Source organism: Gadus macrocephalus, chromosome 9, assembly GCF_031168955.1.
Source record: "Gadus macrocephalus chromosome 9, ASM3116895v1".
Lineage (NCBI taxonomy): Eukaryota > Metazoa > Chordata > Actinopteri > Gadiformes > Gadidae > Gadus > Gadus macrocephalus.
Genome location: NC_082390.1, coordinates 11,229,870 through 11,247,765, shown reverse-complemented (window position 1 = coordinate 11,247,765; position 17,896 = coordinate 11,229,870). Strand labels below are relative to the sequence as shown.

Sequence of the window (17,896 nt, the reverse complement as noted above, 5' to 3'; positions counted from 1 at the left end):
ATCAATCTGTGAAATAGTCTGACACCGGTAATCAGGGAGGCTGACTATGCTGAAAAATTCTAATCCAAACTTACAACCAGCCTTATTACGCTCGCATTGGGCTAATGAGAGGCGAGTATCCCTGGGCTCTCATTACCGCCTGATCGACTCGTGAGCCAGCACTAGCCCACCCCAGCTGCCGATAGGTACGGGACTAGAGGTCCTCTACATCCATGTTCTCTTCCATGTCCTCCCTCCCCCATCCAACCTGAAGGCTGTCTCAGTTTGAGTTTATTGTGATGATCATTACTGCATGCTTGGCCACCCCACATGCTTGGCCTACCAGCTTGCTCACCCGCCAGCCATCACGATGGACAATCCAAATTATTATTTGGTAACGTTAGTATTTCTAACGTTTGCTTGTATTACTACCATGTTGGTCGTTTATGGCACCCATTGCACTCCTTACCATCCCTGAAAGGTTAAATCCCACTCTGCGTTCATTCTTAACAGTTATTCCTTGTTCATTAAGGGATTGTTTTATTGCCCTTTGTAGGGCTTTGGGATGTGTCATAAATATATAGCCTGTAAAGCACTATGAGACCGTAACTGAAAATTGACAAAAAAAATTACTCAATATATCAATGAGAAAACGAAATAGTGTTCTGTAAAAATGGTAAATGTTGATTAGTATATTTGTATATTAGAGATATTACTATATACTAAATACACATTTTTAACAACAACATAAAAAGGGAATATCTTGTCTGTTTAATGTAGACAAAGAGAGGCATTGCAAAAAAAGGAATACAGGATTCAATGGAGGAGAGGAGAGAATCGTGAATTGGTCTATTAAGCTGGCGGTTAGCCTGTACTGCTATGTGCTCTTTGTCAGATTGTTGTCACGTTGCTCTGTCTTCTGTACCACATCTTTGCATATGTACTCTCATCTGCGTTTCATCTCACACTGACTCTGTAATTAGATCTAGGATAAAAGCATGTAATTTTAAGATGCAGTAGGAGTATAGCATCATATGGATGTAAGCAACAGAAGAGCTGATGGAAGTGCCGGTGGTAGATTTGGCTCAATACTACACCATACTTCTACGTGGCAGTTTGACAGAGGCACACAGGTAAATGGGGGAAAAGTGGAAAATCGACCAGGGGCATAAAGCTATTCACTTTTCCTTCGATAGTCTTCTCCATCTTTTATTTTCACCTATCCTCTGAGAGCAGGGGGAGAGTCCTGACTTTATAGCTGGCAAAATGTTGATGGGCTCACATTTGGCAGATGTTTCCATCGGCAATCAAGGAGCAGATGCATGATGGTGAATGACCTGACCTAGTTTCCATGGCGTCTCTACATGGTCCCCCATGACCCTGCCTTTACAAAATCCTTTCAGGTGTTAATGATTCGTGGGCAGGACTGTAAACCGCATTATATTCAAAAACCATCAAGCACCCCGTTTGTTGTGGGTTCCTGCACACATTCTGCGCCATAAGAATGTGTAGCCTACAATAGAAGACAATTTAAAAATGGAAATATATAAATTGAGAGATCTTACTTTCAATGCCAAAAGTAAAAGGTAATTGTGTGGAGGCAAGCAGTTGAAATGTGGCAGCAGTGTTGGGACAGAGAAATAAACAGTATACATACTCAATACAATGAAGTGAGTTGGGATTGTGAAGAGAATGGGGAAGAACAGGAAGCAGCGGGTCATAATGTCAAGGTTACCTCATAGTGGTCATAGTCATTTAAACAGCACATTACAGATTAATGGGGAACATCCGGGTATCTGGGAGAAAGATGGTCAGAAATTAGGAAACATTTAATTGTTTGTTGTTATGGATATAGAGGATTGGAAAGTTCTACATCAGGTCAAACGATGGCGGTAATGTGACAATAGGGATACAAACGGCCAGAAAACACCAAGAAGAAGAATGGGAAGATTTATTTCCGAGAGAGGGCGCTGTTTGCAACCCTGCAGAGCCTTTGAACCAACACCAAGAATAGAAAACATTGCGTCACGTCCTCTAGGATTTGTGATCATTGGCAAACCATAGAGCATCCTATGTACTATGCAAGGGAAACGCTGTAGAATTATTCGCCACGGGAGATACATCTATCATTCTAATAGCAAAGTTTAAGATTTGTCTTCACTTTTTAAATGTAGCTATCAAAGACGAATTGTCTGCTTTTAAGTAGTTTTCGAGTGAATGATATGAAGGTGAGTGGGGGTTGGGGTTGGATTTTGTGACAGTCCGTTTTGAAAAGGCTCATGACATGTCTGATGACCGTGACAACGTTTCGATATCCAAAGTGTTGTCATGTTGATCATGCAAATACTTTGTTAGAAAATGTTTGTGCATTAAAATATAAAAATAATCAAGCTTTGGTCTAGGAGGGCATAGTAGTACTAAATCCACTGTGCTCCTCATAAAAACAGACTCAGTCGTACGTTAGTTTACATTAAAACATTAGACAGAAATAATTCTGCTGATTTTATCATCGTTTAAAGATGATACAAGAGCATATGCTAGCTTTTAGGGTTAGGGCTGTTTACTATTGTGGAAGTCTTGCTATTTCCGTTAGCAGCAGCGGAAATACACGATTAGTTCACGCAGATAATGAAAGGCACAACGTAGTTGGAGTAGATATGTTGATCGTATCTGTAATGTAAATTTGCTACTACCGGTACTCTTTCCCTATCAGGTCCTCACAGAGCAGGAGATAGATGAAGAGGGCAACTCCCAACACCATGACAACGACGACGCAGAGCAGCATGAGGGGGAGACTTCCGGTTCCCCAGAGGGTGAGACACCTGCTCCGTTCTGCTTCATACAAATACTCTGTAGTGATACAAAACACATGTATGTTTTATGTTATGTATGTAAGGTGAATTTCGTTGCAATTCTCTGGGAAAATGTGATTCTGCCATTTCTCTTGGCTCTGAATGAACTCGGAAGACAACACTACTTTACAATGTGCATTTTTATTTGTACGCCATCAACCATAAGCATTATCAAGTTTCATCCTCATAAGAACAACACTTACCCTGAAAATCCAACCCTGCAACAATTCTAGCCATCTAATCAGTCTGTTTAATTGCCAACTACTGCATACTTTTGTATTCTTGCTGACTTTGGGATATGGTTTTCTTTCTGTTCGCCTATCAAACACAGCTCTACTCTTGTTCCCACGAGAGAGTGAGTGAGTGAGAGAGAGAGGGAGTGAGTGAACCTTACTTTGGGTTCCCCATACTTTTACTGAATTAGTTCCTCCAACTCACTAGGCTTTTAGTATACACACATGTACACATTTTGAACCATTGACGTATGTAACACAACTTAGAAATCTTTCAATGAGATGATGCAGAAATAGTCACTATATAATATACTCTATATAGAAAAAAAAAAGTTTCTATAGTAAAGTTAACTATTCTCCCCTCCTCATTTTTGTTGTCTTCTTCTCTTAGACGGGGAAAAAGACCATCCCAAATCAGAAGGAGGAGTGCTGTGGAAAGTGGGAGGTGGCCTGTTCACTATGACCCGGAGTGTGGTGGGGGTTACTCTCGGAGGGGTGGCCTGGGTCGGAACCAAAAGTTTCCAGATCACCAAGACTGCGGTGACCAGTGTGCCTTCGGCTGGCGTGGGTCTGGTCAAAGGCAGTTATTCCATGGTGACGGGGGGTGTCGGTGCCGTCGGGTCAGCGGTTGCCAGCAAAGTCACGACCAAAAAGAAGGACAAGTCTGACTGATGAACAACTGTGAGTGTGTGCGGAACGCTTCTTTTTGTTTGTGTGTAGCGCTTGCGCATTTTCTCCAATGCGCGTTTTGTTTGCGTATGTGCAAAAGGTTGGAACGCTGATGGATGAAATTAATCATTGATATGTGCTTAGCTGGAGCGTAAGATGTTTCATGCTAAGGGGAAGTGAAAATGCATTTTCCTGATAATTGATCCAAAAATAAGCCAGTTGCGGTCTATAGTTGGTCAAAATACTACAAATGATCTCTTTCCTAACAAAAATATGATAGAAACCCTGGATGGTAAATAGCAGTGTAACAACTGTTTTATATGGGTTTAAGGATACTTCATTATTTTCAAAATGAATAGATATACATAATAATTTATTTTATACACTTGAGACCTTTATTTTATCTTAGTCCATGGAAGACCTGCTGTCGCCTCTAAGTAAAATGTGGCCTATAAAGAACGTTTCAGCCATACCGGAAATTACCTTGAAACAGTTAAATTGGCCTTAAAACCTCTTCTGCATAAAACTTGTGCCATTGTGAAATGGCTTGTGATATGGATTTGTGTTGGTTCCCATATTTTTGTTTTCATGATTGCATGATGATGGAAACAAAAATGTGGGTTAACCTCCTTTCAAGGAAATAAGTATCAGTGACCATTTGAACAGGAGAGTCCGTTCAGAAATGGCACCAGGACTGGTCGCTTTCTAATCTTTTTTTAATGAATCTTAGATTTTTTAGAGATTCTTAGAAAAGTATTTAAATTATCGGATTCATTTATTGCAATTCTACCATACATTCCCTTGTAATGAACTGGACAACCAATCATGATCCCAACCGTGATTCAACAACGATCTGATGGTCTTGGATTAATATTAAGGTCACCTCTTTAATGGCTTCAAAAGATTTTAGCTCGGGTATATAAACATCACTAAACCCCATATGTTATCCCTTTGGGCTGTTTTTGTTCCAAACTTGTTTTGCAAAGAAAAATAATAATAATCACTAAAACGGTTAGTATTCATTTATTTAGAATAATTAGAGAATAGGATATTATGGAGAATTTCCTTCAAGAGGTTTTTTTCTGTGTGTGTTTTGCGGAGTGACCTAATAGCAATAGTACTAGATTATAATTTGTTTTTACCTTGATGAATTTTCCCAAAATTTTGTAACAATACTAAAGACAAATATATCGATATGATGTGTAAAACCATAGAATAATCTTAAATTGTTACCATATTTTCATATTGTTTACGTCAATTTAGTTTTCAAACAGAATCTTGACGTTTCCATTTCTATTCAGTCCAGTTGCTTTCATGTATGTATGCCAATTTAGGAAGAAAATTGTGTCAGTACACCATGTATCAATGTTACATATAGTTAAATGCTACATATCATTTAGCTGTGTTGAGCTTAATGTAGAAGTCTGCATGTTGTTCTCAATCTGAAACTATTGTGAGCTTCACCAAACCCTTTTACCATATAATTTTTATTTTAGTTGCTTTTGTTTTGATTTCTCTGTGAATGTCGGTATTTATTTATAAGTTTCAGGCACAATGTGGCCTTCATCCAGCTATCTATATCTTAGTTTTGTAATCTTTTTTAAATCCAATATTTTCCTTTCTTTCGTCTTTCGTTTATCTTTCAGGCTGTTTTTGTCTATTATAGAACTATTTTTGCAGAAGGTCAGTTATGCTGTATTCTATAAAGTAAAAACTGCTGGATTCTCTGTCACGTGTCATTCATTATTTGGGTGGGAGACTCGGACCATTATAATAGACTGGTTTAGCTAGCAGGACAGACATATTAGGGCCTTTTTAAACCATTCTCTATTATCTAATTAAAATGCTTGGTTTTCATCTTAGAATTTACATTTTTTTAGAGATGTAATTTAATATGAGTTAGATATACAGGTGTAAATGACTCAATAAATGATTAAATCAAAATGTAAATAAGCTTTGAGGGAGTATAATAAACGAAATAATGTGTAGCATCAACATCGTTCTGAATAAATTAAAAAGCAGTATGCATTTATTGAGAATCGAATAAAGGGTTTGCCATGAGTCACACAATAAAACGACTTGTTTTTTCAAAGCGTTCAATTGTTGCTGCTCATCGTTCAATCAATAAGAAGAAAAAAGGAAAAAAACAACAACAACGTGACACTCTTCAGAAACATGTGCCAGCAACCAATGCACATCGAGCCTGTTATAAATGAAGGATGACGTCCATATTTTGGCCAATGAGCGGAGGGACAGGAACAGCCCTATGAAACACTGCGTTGCGTTGACCCAAACATGATCGCGCCCGCTGCTGCCATCCACTGACAGCCGGCGAAGTTTTTCCGACTTGACCGAAGTGTGCTTGTTTTGGATTTTATTATTCCGTTTAACGGTATCAGTTGATTGATAACGCTCCTTTCTGCCTTTGTACTATGATGATGGTCTGATGAATAATCATGGTGGTGAATTCAGTACATTGGTTTCGCAAAGGGCTGCGTTTGCACGATAATCCTTCATTGCAGGAGGCCCTTAATGGAGCAGACACTGTTTGTTGTGTTTATATTCTGGATCCGTGGTTTGCTGGCTCCGCTAACGTAGGAGTCAACCGATGGAGGTCTGTGCTTTAATAACATTTTTTACTCCTTTGCTGCCCCGCAGCTGCGGCCCAACTCGAAATGTCGTTTTAAATCCGATCGACTGAGATTATATTGTAATAATTTTGTGTAACGATGATCTAAAGGTGCTCAATCCACTCCGCTAAATGTTCTGATCGAGATGCATACCCATTGCCTCACTATATATATTTTGTATATTAACGTTTTAAAACGTAATGTTATTGACAATTAGTAATACAAATGTTAAATGGTATGAATAAACTGCAATAAGTAAAAACAAATGAAGTGAGCTAAGAGTATTCATTTAGCTTGCAAGGGTTGAAGTCATGTCTGAATTGATTTAAAAACATGCTGCCATGCTGCGATTTATCCTGTACTACATTATTCCCATTTCCGTTTCTGTTATAAAACACGCGCACACACACACACACACACACACACACACACACACACACACACACACACACACACACACACACACACACACACACACACACACACACACACTTGCTGATCACCTATGACCGTCTAGTTATATATTATTATCATGCAGCAGTACAATGATTGCAAATAACTGCAACTATGAATATGTTATACAATGGTACAAATTTTGCACATGTGCTTAATATTGTGTAGCTCCCTATGGACACAACATTTCAAATTCGAAGTCTAACCTTGGTAAACATTGATTTCCATATATCCAAGTATATATACTTGGGGCGGCAGTAGCTCAGGAGGTAGAGCGGGTTGGCTGGTAACCTGAAGGTTGCTGGTCGATCCCCGGCTTCTCCTAGCTTCTCCTAGCTGCGGGAAAAACCCAACCAACCAACCATAGCTGTATGTATTCTCTTAGGTTTCTATTGGAGTCTTTGGAGGACTTGAACAACAGCCTGAGGAAACTAAACTCCAGGTTGTTTGTGGTTAGAGGACAGCCCACGGATGTTCTCCCAAGGCTTTTCAAGGTTTGTCAAATAATGACAAATTAATAAGCGGCCTGTGCATGATGTATTCATGTGGGCATAATGGTTTCATATTTTTGAAAAGACTGATTAAGAAGACAGCCCGTTCTTTTCAAAGCTGCTCTGAAAGCAATTTATTTTAAGAAGCATCTTTTTAATATAATTGTGGAAATTCTCTTAACACCCTGACAGCATTCAATAAATAAAATGCCCTGTCCAAAAAAAAAGCATCTGGTCCATGTGGCCGTTGTTAGCCTGTCCAATCATTTAAATCATCCTAAACAAAATGACTGGATGGCCTAACTGTCCCTCTATGCACTCAGCCCGTGGACTTATTGAGCATGACCACAGTCTTACACAAGGCTAGTCAGACCTGTTGCTAAAGCTAGCCAGCTAGACACGTGTTTTGGTGGAGGGGCTTTGTAGGGAGGCCTGAAGGGAGGGGTGGGATTTATTCATTTGAAATATCACATTTAAAATTTAATTAATAATTATTATAATTATATCTGTGATAATGTTGTATTCAATGTATTCTGAAAAATCCATTCCCTTATTCTTTCTAACCCTATCCCTAACCTACACCTAAATCTTTGTTCTTTATCTCTGTCTCTTTGTTTTTAGGAGTGGAATGTCACCCGGCTGACGTTTGAGTATGACCCAGAGCCTTATGGGAAAGAGAGAGACGGGGCCATCATCAAGGTGGCTCATGAGATGGGCGTTGAGACCATAGTCCGAAACCTGCACACCCTCTACAACCTCGACAGGTTTGTATGACTAACGTGCATCTTATGCAACGGTGGAGGCGGACTGCAAAACGCAGACATGTTACGAGAGTACGTATCAAATGTCCCCTGCCTCGGCAAAGCATACCCCTGTCTAAACACTCCCATATAGGTGATTTAAAGGATAAATATCCTACTGGTGAGAGGTCAGAATACGTGCATTCTGCCTTCAATTATTGTGTTCATGAAGAGGATCCTGGTTATAAATAGAATATAGCATTAGACCATATGTGGATTAGCATTACGTGATAAATGTGTTTAAATTAATTGTTTGCCCTCTCAAGGGATTGACAAAATGTCCCATTATATTACATTTATTTAGTTTGATGCTTTTGTCCTAAGTAGCAAAAGCGTCGTCGTAGCAACTTTAAAGTATCTCAGATAGTATTAAGGGGTTTAAGCAAAGGTTTTTAGCTAACTATTCAGTTTGTTTAGTAGTTGGGCAGTTGGCTTAGGTTGAACCCAACGAGTCTAGGAGCGCAAGTGCGTAACACTTATCAAAATATAAATTCAAAGATATTTCTATATGCCTCACAGGATTATAGAGATGAACAACAACAGTGCTCCACTGACCTTCAAGCGTTTCCAGACCATCGTGAACAGGCTGGATCTGCCCCGACGGCCTCTGCCTACCGTCACCCCGCAGCAAATGGAGAGGTGTAAAACACTCATAGCTAAAGACCACGATCAACATTACAGTGTACCCTCACTGGAAGAGCTGGGTAAGAAGGCCTCTCCTAACGTTAGGAATAAGCTTTCTCTGAAACAAATTTTCTTTGTTGTCATCCTGAATGAATGTGAATGCTTCACGTTATCCTTCTGCTTGTGTGTTTGACATGCAAGGCTTCAAAACGGAAGGTCTACCTCCCGCGGTCTGGAGAGGTGGGGAGTCTGAGGCACTGGAGAGACTCAACAAACACCTGGACAGAAAGGTCAGTAACCCCTTAAGGACATGCTATCCTTAAATCTAGTCGGATTAACATCTATCCTAAAATGGGTTATTCTTGTGGTTAATGAAGCTTAGTAACCTAGCAGTACTGCATTTACACGCTATGTTTTGTGTTGTTGTGAAAACACATACGCAAATCTTGCATTGCATTATTTTACAATTGGGCAGTGCGATACCTTGGCTAGTTGAAGTTGTCGTGACACTCACTGATATTGTGAAATACATTGAAATTGTACTCTGACTCAGAAATTGTTTTTCCTGGCTCAGAATGGGCCTTTGGGGATGGCTACGCACCAGAGTAAGCATGACCGGTCCGAGTACAGCTAAGCCAATGAGTCTGTGATACACAATTTTAACGAAATCTATGCATTTTCCTTTCCTCTTATTTATTAACTTTTGATCAACAGAAATGTCTATTTTTCTTGAGTAAAGGAAACCCCATTAAAAAGCACATCTCTTCCTCTCGTTCTCCATCCTTCACCTATTGCCACTCCATCAAATGTGTGCATTTAAAAAACACATTTAGCCTTGACGTCGTTTTTCTACAGCACTTAAAGTACGAATGGTCTGTGAACTTACCTGTGGAACTAGGGGAACAAAGGCTTTGAGGGTTGTCTAATGTCCACTGATAATATTCTGCTTACTCTGTCTCTCCCTTTCTGCAAGTTAAAAAATAAATAATCAAATGTTATAGTCCATTTACTGTTCATAAATGCAAAGATTTCCTCCATAGACTAAACGATGCGTTTAGTCAGAAGGGGCTTTTATTTTAATCTGCCAGACAAACCGATTATTAAACTGTAACCAAACTAACCACCTGATCAACACACGCACAACCAACGATAATATTGGCTTTCCTCGTCAGCCTCACCAGTTTTGCTTTGGTGGAACATAAAATCATCTCGGTGGCTGCCAAACTATTTTCAATGTAGAAAAAACCCTGTGACAGATTGTGTCCACGTCTCTGTCTGTGCAGGCATGGGTGGCAAACTTGGAGCACCCTCGGGGGGTCTGCTCTTTATTCGCCAGTCCGGCGGGCCTCAGTCCCTTCCTGCGCTTCGGTTGTTTGTCCTGCCGGGTATTTTACTACAACCTGAGAGAACTATACATGAAGGTAAAAGTGAACAACACAAGCACACCTCTAGGGGGCGTCTAGGATGATCTCCTATATATTCAGACTCAGACTAATCAAATTTCTCTTATAATTCCTCATCGTTCCGTTCACTTTGTATGTTCACCATCTCTTGTCTGTCTCAGCTGCGTAAGCGTTGCAGTCCTCCGCTGTCCCTGTTCGGACAGCTACTGTGGAGGGAGTTTTTCTACACGGCGGCCACCATCAACCCAAACTTTGACCGCATGGAAGGAAACCCCATCTGTGTCCAGGTTGGGAAACGCTTGCTGTCAGAGCCGGGTTATTAATGACGCATCTATTAATTACAAACCCATAAACACCAGAAATGCAGCCGCCTGTCCATTTAATAGCGGTGTATCTATTTAAATATCTGCTTGAAAGGTGAAGCCCTGGGCCGCTTCATTGCTGCTCAGAAGTTTATTCAGCCTTAACATCGCCCCCCCCCAACCACACCCCCAGATACCCTGGGACCAGAACCCACAAGCGCTGGCTAAATGGGCCGAAGGGCGGACGGGCTTCCCCTGGATCGACGCCATCATGACCCAGCTACGGCAGGAGGGCTGGATCCATCACCTGGCCCGGCACGCCGTGGCCTGCTTCCTCACCCGGGGAGACCTGTGGATCAGCTGGGAGAGCGGCATGAAGGTACGTCCCCCGGACAGGCATGTTCACGCTGGTCAACTCTGGGAGCCGCTTTCATCGCGCTGTTGGAACCGCTCAAGGCTCAGTTACGGTTCCACGTCGACGCGGCCCAAGGACCACCACGCAGACGCTGCGACGCAGTCGGGAACCTGTATTGGTTCTGCGTCGGGTTTTAGTGAGCAGACCAATCACAGCCCTTGCAGCCGCGTCGCCCCGACGCAAGGTTACCATTTTTTGGAGCCGCACGTCAGGCCCTTGTGGTGGACGCTAGGAGGGTCCGCGAGGATGTAATGGGCCTGTAAACCCCCTTGCGTTGCGTAGACTGGAACAATAATAAGCCCTTTACAGTTCTGATGCGATATAAAGTGCCAACAACAACAACTCAATGACTCAATCCATAAATTGAGAAAGTTATTTCACACAAATGTATTGGAATTATGGCAGGGTAATACACACACAATACATGAATCGGTTGTTGATTTTGGATGTCTTTGTATCCATCTAGGTGTTTGAGGAGTTGCTACTCGATGCTGACTGGAGCGTGAACGCTGGCAGCTGGATGTGGCTCTCATGCAGTGCCTTCTTCCAGCAGTTCTTCCACTGCTACTGTCCTGTTGGCTTTGGGCGGCGGACAGATCCATCAGGAGATTATATCAGGTTATTCTCATGCCAATAGCTCTTGTTCTTTTTCAGTATTTGCAATTTGAATGATAATTTCCCCGAAGTGATCCATGATCCTTATGCATGTGTATTTTGAAGGGAATGTTTGATTGCTAGGAATAAACCAATGCAGGCGTTCCTGTTATTGGAAAATAATGTACGACTAAGTATGTTATATTCCAATATCGTAACACCCCAAAGTGTTTTATTCCACTCATACCACATCTGTAACATTATTGTTTTGTTATCGTATTATTATATATTTTTTTCAGTTGGAATTAAAATATTTTCCCGCTCAATATGCAGAGCATGTTTTATTTGTGTTGTCAAGGAAATAGTGTTTTTTTACCAATGTTTTTAAAGTCGGATTTGTTTTGCATTGCTTTTAAACTGTTGAAAGATAATATACAACCTTGGAACATTATTGACCAATCAGAATCAAGTATTCAACAATGCTGAGGTACGAAAATAACTCATGATGAGCCTCAAACATCAATGCTCTTTTAGGCATTACATCCCAATCCTGAAGGACTACCCAAACCGCTACATCTACGAGCCCTGGAACGCCCCCTTATCCGTCCAGAAGGCCGCCCACTGCGTGGTGGGCGTGGACTACCCCAAACCCATGATCAACCACGCCGAGGCCAGCCGGCTGAACATAGAGAGGATGAAGCAGGTCTACCAGCAACTGTCCCATTACAGAGGCCTCAGTGAGTCCCCACTGCGCCATTGGCCTTGTCTTCATCGATATCTTACCATCATACATTTCTATTTAATAAACAGAAAATGTGATGCAAATAGTTTTCTTCATACCGCAACTCTTTTGCTGTCCTGGTTGGGGGTACTTTCAGGACACCATACAGCTTAATTGATTGTGAAGGCTAAAATGTTTGTTTAGTATGGGGATAAATAAATGCTACTTTTAATCCCTGGTTACCAAAACTTAAGCTTAAGCTACGTTTCTGTTTTCTACTCAGTATTATGGATGTATTTTTTATCTGTGTTGCAGGTCTCCTTGCATCGGTGCCAACCATCCAGGAGGAGGCGGAGCCACCGATGACGGACGAGTCCCAGACCAGCAGCGGTCCTGGTACGAACCTGCGTCTTGGCCTTCCAACCAGTTAGAACTGACATGAGCGTCAACATTAATGCCTCAGCAATGTGGTCTGCTTTTTTTGGTAGAAGGGTGCGGGGGGGGTGGCAGCGCGCACGGCGGCACAGGCGCAGCACGGCGACGCGGCCGTCAGTGAGTGTGCATGTAACTCCGCGTTTACATGCGGACACATCTGATTCGCATAGATGTGGAAGAACAGCTCAATCGGAATAGAAAAGTATCATATATATACGCCTCAATCGGTTCGGAATACAATTCTATGCGGAATAGAATAGGTGGTGTAGTCCGCTATAAATACTTCCGATTAGTTTGGGGTTTAACTTGACAGGGAGAACGAGTGCTATGCAGAGATGAATGGACGGAACGATTTTTAGATTTCCAAATCGCGTTATTGAAAAAAAAAAAAAAAAAAGACAGAATCAATTCGTGGCGCTCGATTTTGATTCTGTGGCGCCGCGCCACACAATGGTCTATGTATGGGAAACACTGCCTTGAGCAGTCATGTGTCCAGGGTACTTCCAGATCCAAAGATTGGAGTAAAGTTACATTTACATGCCATAACAACTAAGCTCTGAACATGAACCTGCTGCATAGCAGGAAGGACAAAAGCAGGGTAAACCACAAACGTCCCTGCCCTTTCGGAACACAGAACAGCTGGGAAGACCTCCAAACTACTAAGGCCATAGACTACTGTTCCAGTGAACGCAACAAAATTATTCTGCATCGCCATGCAACAATAAGGGCATAGGGCCATAACATTTACATTAAGGGCATTTAGCAGATGCTTTTGTCCAAAGTGACTTACAACCATTCATACACGCATTCACACACCGACGGCGGTGTCAACCACACACGGCGACAGCTCGTGGGAGGCAGTTAGGGTGAGGTGTCTTCAGGGGCACGGCGACACTAGGGGGAGCCGGGTATCGAACTAGCTACCCTCCGGTTACAAGTCAACCCGTTCTGCCTCCTGAGCTACAGCCTGTTGTCCTAGAACAACTCCAAGCATGTGGAACCAAAACTTCCCCTTTCTCAAATCTTTCTTTTTAGAATCCACCGCAACTAGAATCCACCACTCAAAACTAGAATACACAACTACAATCAATCTTTTAAAAGACTTGCTTCAGGTTCTTTGCTGTATGATATGATGCATCACCGATGTCTTTGTAGTTTGAAGCTCACCCATGTGTTCTGTGCATTGTGGGCTCATTTAAGGCTACGATGCTGTGTTTTGCTTAGATTCTCCAGTCCATGAGCCAGCGGCCTGCCCACTGGTCCCAGACTCCTCCAGAGCATGCATGTCCTCTCCTGCCCCAGGCCTCAACGTCTCTGCAGCACACACTCCCGCCCCATCCACACGGGAGCCGGCAGGCGTGGGCGCTGCAGCACCCCCTCAGGCCTACGCCTCCACCTCTACGGACCCCTCCACATTCCTCGTCTTGTCCTCCGCGGCGGCCATCACCAAGTTATCCATAGATGGACCCGCCGCGGTGTTTCTCCACCCTCCCCCTATCCCCTTCCCCTCCTCAAACCCAGCCACCGGTCAAACCCCCGCCAGAGACCCAGCATCCAGCCCCGCCTCCCCAAACCTCAGTCCCGCCTCAAAGCCGTTCAGAGCTCTGTCCCCGCGTCCGGTTACGCTAGCGGGCCACCACGCACCGCTTCTGGGTCAGAGGAAGAAAGGCCCGCTCCGCAAGCACCGGCGCAGCCAGAGGGCCCGCGGGGTCCCGGGCTGCGTCCCGGGACCCCCGGTGGAAGGGGGGAAGGCCATGAACGGAGCGGGGGGCGAGGGAGAGGAGTGTTGGATGGAAGAGTGCATGGACGAGGACATGATCCAGGACAGCCCAAATGATCAGCAGTGATAGTTGGAGGTAATGAGGCAACGTATGTGTTGGTGTGTCTCCCTGAATGGGAGTCTGGGAGTCTGTCTCTCGCTTTCTTCTGAATTATCTTTCTCCACGGTTGTTATTGGTAATCAATTTAATCCTCAGCCTGTGGATATTGGTAGTTAATTAAATCAGCCTCTACAGTCTGTATTTGTAATGATTTATCTCTCATCCTCTTCAGTTGGTATTGGTATTGATTTAATATTTCTCATCCTCTTCAGATGGAATTGGTAATGATTTAATAATTCTCAGCTTCTGCAGTTGCCATTGGTAATTAATTGAACTTTTAGCCTATACAGTGGATATTGGTAATTAGCTAAATTATTAGCCTCTAAATTGGATAGTGGTAATTAGTTACATTCTCAGCATCTATAGTATATATTAGTCATTAATTGAATTCTTTGCCTCTACAGTTGGTATTGGTAATTAATTTTTTGGAGTTGTCTTTGGCGGTTTGAATCTTAAATAATCATCCAAAATCAAGACTTGCTTATTAATACGTAATAACATGAATGTGGTTCTTTGGCTTTAGTTATTTTTGCGGAAGCAAAAAATGTCGATACTTGTTTTTGTGTTGATATTGATTTCTTCAATATCTAGTGAAACTGAAGTTGATGCTGTGGTTACAGCCTAGCGACTAGTGGTCCTTTCTGCTCTCTCACCACTTTGAGGTTGACGATGACCTCAGCCTTACATTCATGATTTTATTTAACTATTTTACATATTTATTTCATTTGTAACTGAATGTGTAACATATTTAGCAGGCAAAACATTTTCATGGCAAAGTGTGATGACTAAACACAATTTGCAAATCTATTGAATCTTACTGAAGCACACTGGAGGCAAACAAAAAATCAGAATTCTGTTTATGATATCAAATTCAATTTTTTTATTAGATGTTATCTATTTCCTCAACAATAAATGCTAATTACACATATATTAGAGTTGACAATCCCCTTTTTTTTTTATTGACTTTGCTTTTGTGTTTTGTAGGTAATTCCAAGGTGAGATGCTGCAATATGAAAAAAAGCTAGGTCGATTGCAGCTCCTGTTGTCCTTTTTATATAGATTTGCACACAGATAATTGAAATGAATATAATATTGAGCATTCAACATCATCCACATTCTGAGGAATGGGTAACCATTTTTTACTGTTCTTATCTTGGAATTGTTTACTGTAAATAGTTTGAATGAATAGCCATTATAATGATTAATGGGTACGTTTCCATAGCCATAAAATTACAACGTATTAATCTTATTCGGGTTGAATACTCAAAAAGTGCTTATATAATGCCAGAAATAGTATTAAATGGTATAATGTTAGGAAGGTTTGACTGAAATAAGGAAGTGACATTGTCCTATCATTGGCCATATTCTGTAGCCTGACGATGTCATACTCATAATTCTATAGCCTGACGATGTCATACTCATAATTCTAGTCAGAATATGAGTCTGAGACCGAACCATTGGGCTGTGATTATAGGGCGGAACCAGGAAGGAAAATGCCTCTTCGCTCAATTGGATAGACCTAAAATCAATCAGAGCAACGTAGTATGTGACGTATGTTGTGCGACGCACAGCTATTCTCAAACTAACTCAACTGAGCGCACGTTCGAAGAAGTAGAAAAAGAAGATGGACATAAACGATTTATGCCGGTTTTGTAAAAAGAATTTAAGGATACACGGACAAATTGGCAACACGGTCAGCATTTTTGAGAAAAAAAGTAAAAGTGCATGCACGTACGTTGGTGACGTGGTTGATTACGTTAATGTGTATCATCTGTCCATCAACGTATAAAGCCCGCCCTTACAATTTGATTGGTCAGATCACTTTTTCGAGGCCTTGAATAGCTCCCATCCCAGACCAAAAATTTTGTGGGCGGAGTTCAGGCTGGTATCCAGGCTACATATTCTGTATCACAAGCAAGCTTTTTGCTTCTCTTTAGTATGGTAGAATGTGAAACTATAAGCACAGACTATTAATGCAGCTTATCTTAAGACAGTATTCATGATAAAGTATATTTACTAAGCAGACAAAAGTTAATGCCACATATTCAGAGCAAGTTCTTGGGTAACAGAAACCTATTTTCTATGGCTTAGTATTTTGAAGTACTGTCAGTGGTGATAATCACCTTTTATAATGATAACATGTTTTTCAAATGTGTTTCTAAATTATTATCAGGGAAAATAAGGAAAGGTTTTCTGTTATATAACAATTCTATAATCTGCCAATACCATTACTAAATATATTTACATTTCCACAGCCGTTTTCGTAATGTGACTAAAATAAATATTTGTCTAACCTTTTAATTAATTATATTTTCAAATGTATTTCTGACCTTGATAGATCATAGTATTATTATTAAATGTAAAAATGTATTTGTAATTATGTAAACAGTTCTGTAGAAAATAGTTATACTATGTCGTCTATAAACACAAAAGATAACAACACACACATACACTGTATTAAATTCAACTGTATGGTGGTGTTTCTTTTTAAAGACTACCTTGACCAAAGTTTGATAACACAGTATGTTCAAAGTCTTTTTCTTAATCGGCATTTGGTGTTAAACTGTAAGAATTTCCTTTTATCTTGATTCTTACCCATATCCATCTATATGAAAGCAGTTTTTGTTTGGTATTCTTTGTAATTAGACATACATGTTTTACAAAGGGAGTATTTTTTGTTTACTGGCCTGATGAAGTGTATGTAAAAGAGTATATGTACACCATAATCGATAGACCAACATTTGACAAAAAACACGTTCAGCATTGTCTACATAAATTATTGTGGACGCAAAAGTATATTATTAGGCACTTTATTGGAGAAAGTAAGAAAGTTATTGTTTCATTGCTCGAAAGTAGTTTGTGGTACAAATACCACCTACCTGTGAAACCATCCCTTGTCTCATCAGATGCTTGTGTACATGAATTATTCTGATTTACATTGTGTATCTTGTTAAGCCATCTGGACTATATGTTCTATTTGTGTTGTTTTGCGTTGTACTTTTTCATTACAATTGTGGTGTAATAGGTTTGGTGGGTGCTCTTTTTTTGTTTTTTGTTCTTCTGTTTTCAGTAGTTCTGCATATTTTAAACAGAATTTAAAAAATATAAATATTTATTGTGCATAATATTTGTTCAATAAAATGTTATGAATACTGAACCAGCCAATATAAAACATATTTCTGTGAAGAGTTTAATCTATCAATTAGTGTGTATTTTGATTAATCTTTGCATGAAATATGCAAATTATTATAATATAATTCTTATGAACATGCATTGCATATGATAAGGCAGCTGATTTTCTGTCTTTCAAAAAAAGTTTAAGCTCATTCATTTAGCTAAAGCTGACCCAAATGCAGTGTCTGAGAGATTCTGGAATTTTGCTGGAGATGGTGCAATACGGTTTGGCGGAACCCAT

The 17,896-nt window shown here is 40.8% G+C and overlaps 2 protein-coding genes across 2 annotated transcripts; both read left to right on the top strand.

The window, feature by feature from the left end:
* The first annotated feature begins 1,963 nt into the window (after positions 1–1,963).
* On the top strand, positions 1,964–5,460 carry zgc:101566 (Transmembrane protein 263-B-like). Its single transcript, XM_060060784.1, has 3 exons — positions 1,964–2,207; positions 2,693–2,792; positions 3,456–5,460. The coding sequence occupies exons 1-3, from the start codon at positions 2,202–2,204 to the stop codon at positions 3,734–3,736; spliced, it is 387 nt and encodes a 128-aa protein (XP_059916767.1). The 5' UTR covers positions 1,964–2,201; the 3' UTR covers positions 3,737–5,460.
* Positions 5,461–5,576: 116 nt separating this feature from the next.
* On the top strand, positions 5,577–17,638 carry cry2 (cryptochrome circadian regulator 2). The gene is made up of 13 exons (XM_060060761.1): positions 5,577–6,347; positions 7,202–7,310; positions 7,929–8,071; positions 8,627–8,811; positions 8,933–9,021; positions 10,015–10,152; positions 10,296–10,421; positions 10,630–10,815; positions 11,318–11,469; positions 11,980–12,182; positions 12,482–12,562; positions 13,826–14,457; positions 15,466–17,638. The coding sequence occupies exons 1-12, from the start codon at positions 6,190–6,192 to the stop codon at positions 14,446–14,448; spliced, it is 2,193 nt and encodes a 730-aa protein (XP_059916744.1). The 5' UTR covers positions 5,577–6,189; the 3' UTR covers positions 14,449–14,457; positions 15,466–17,638.
* The last annotated feature ends 258 nt before the right edge of the window (positions 17,639–17,896 follow it).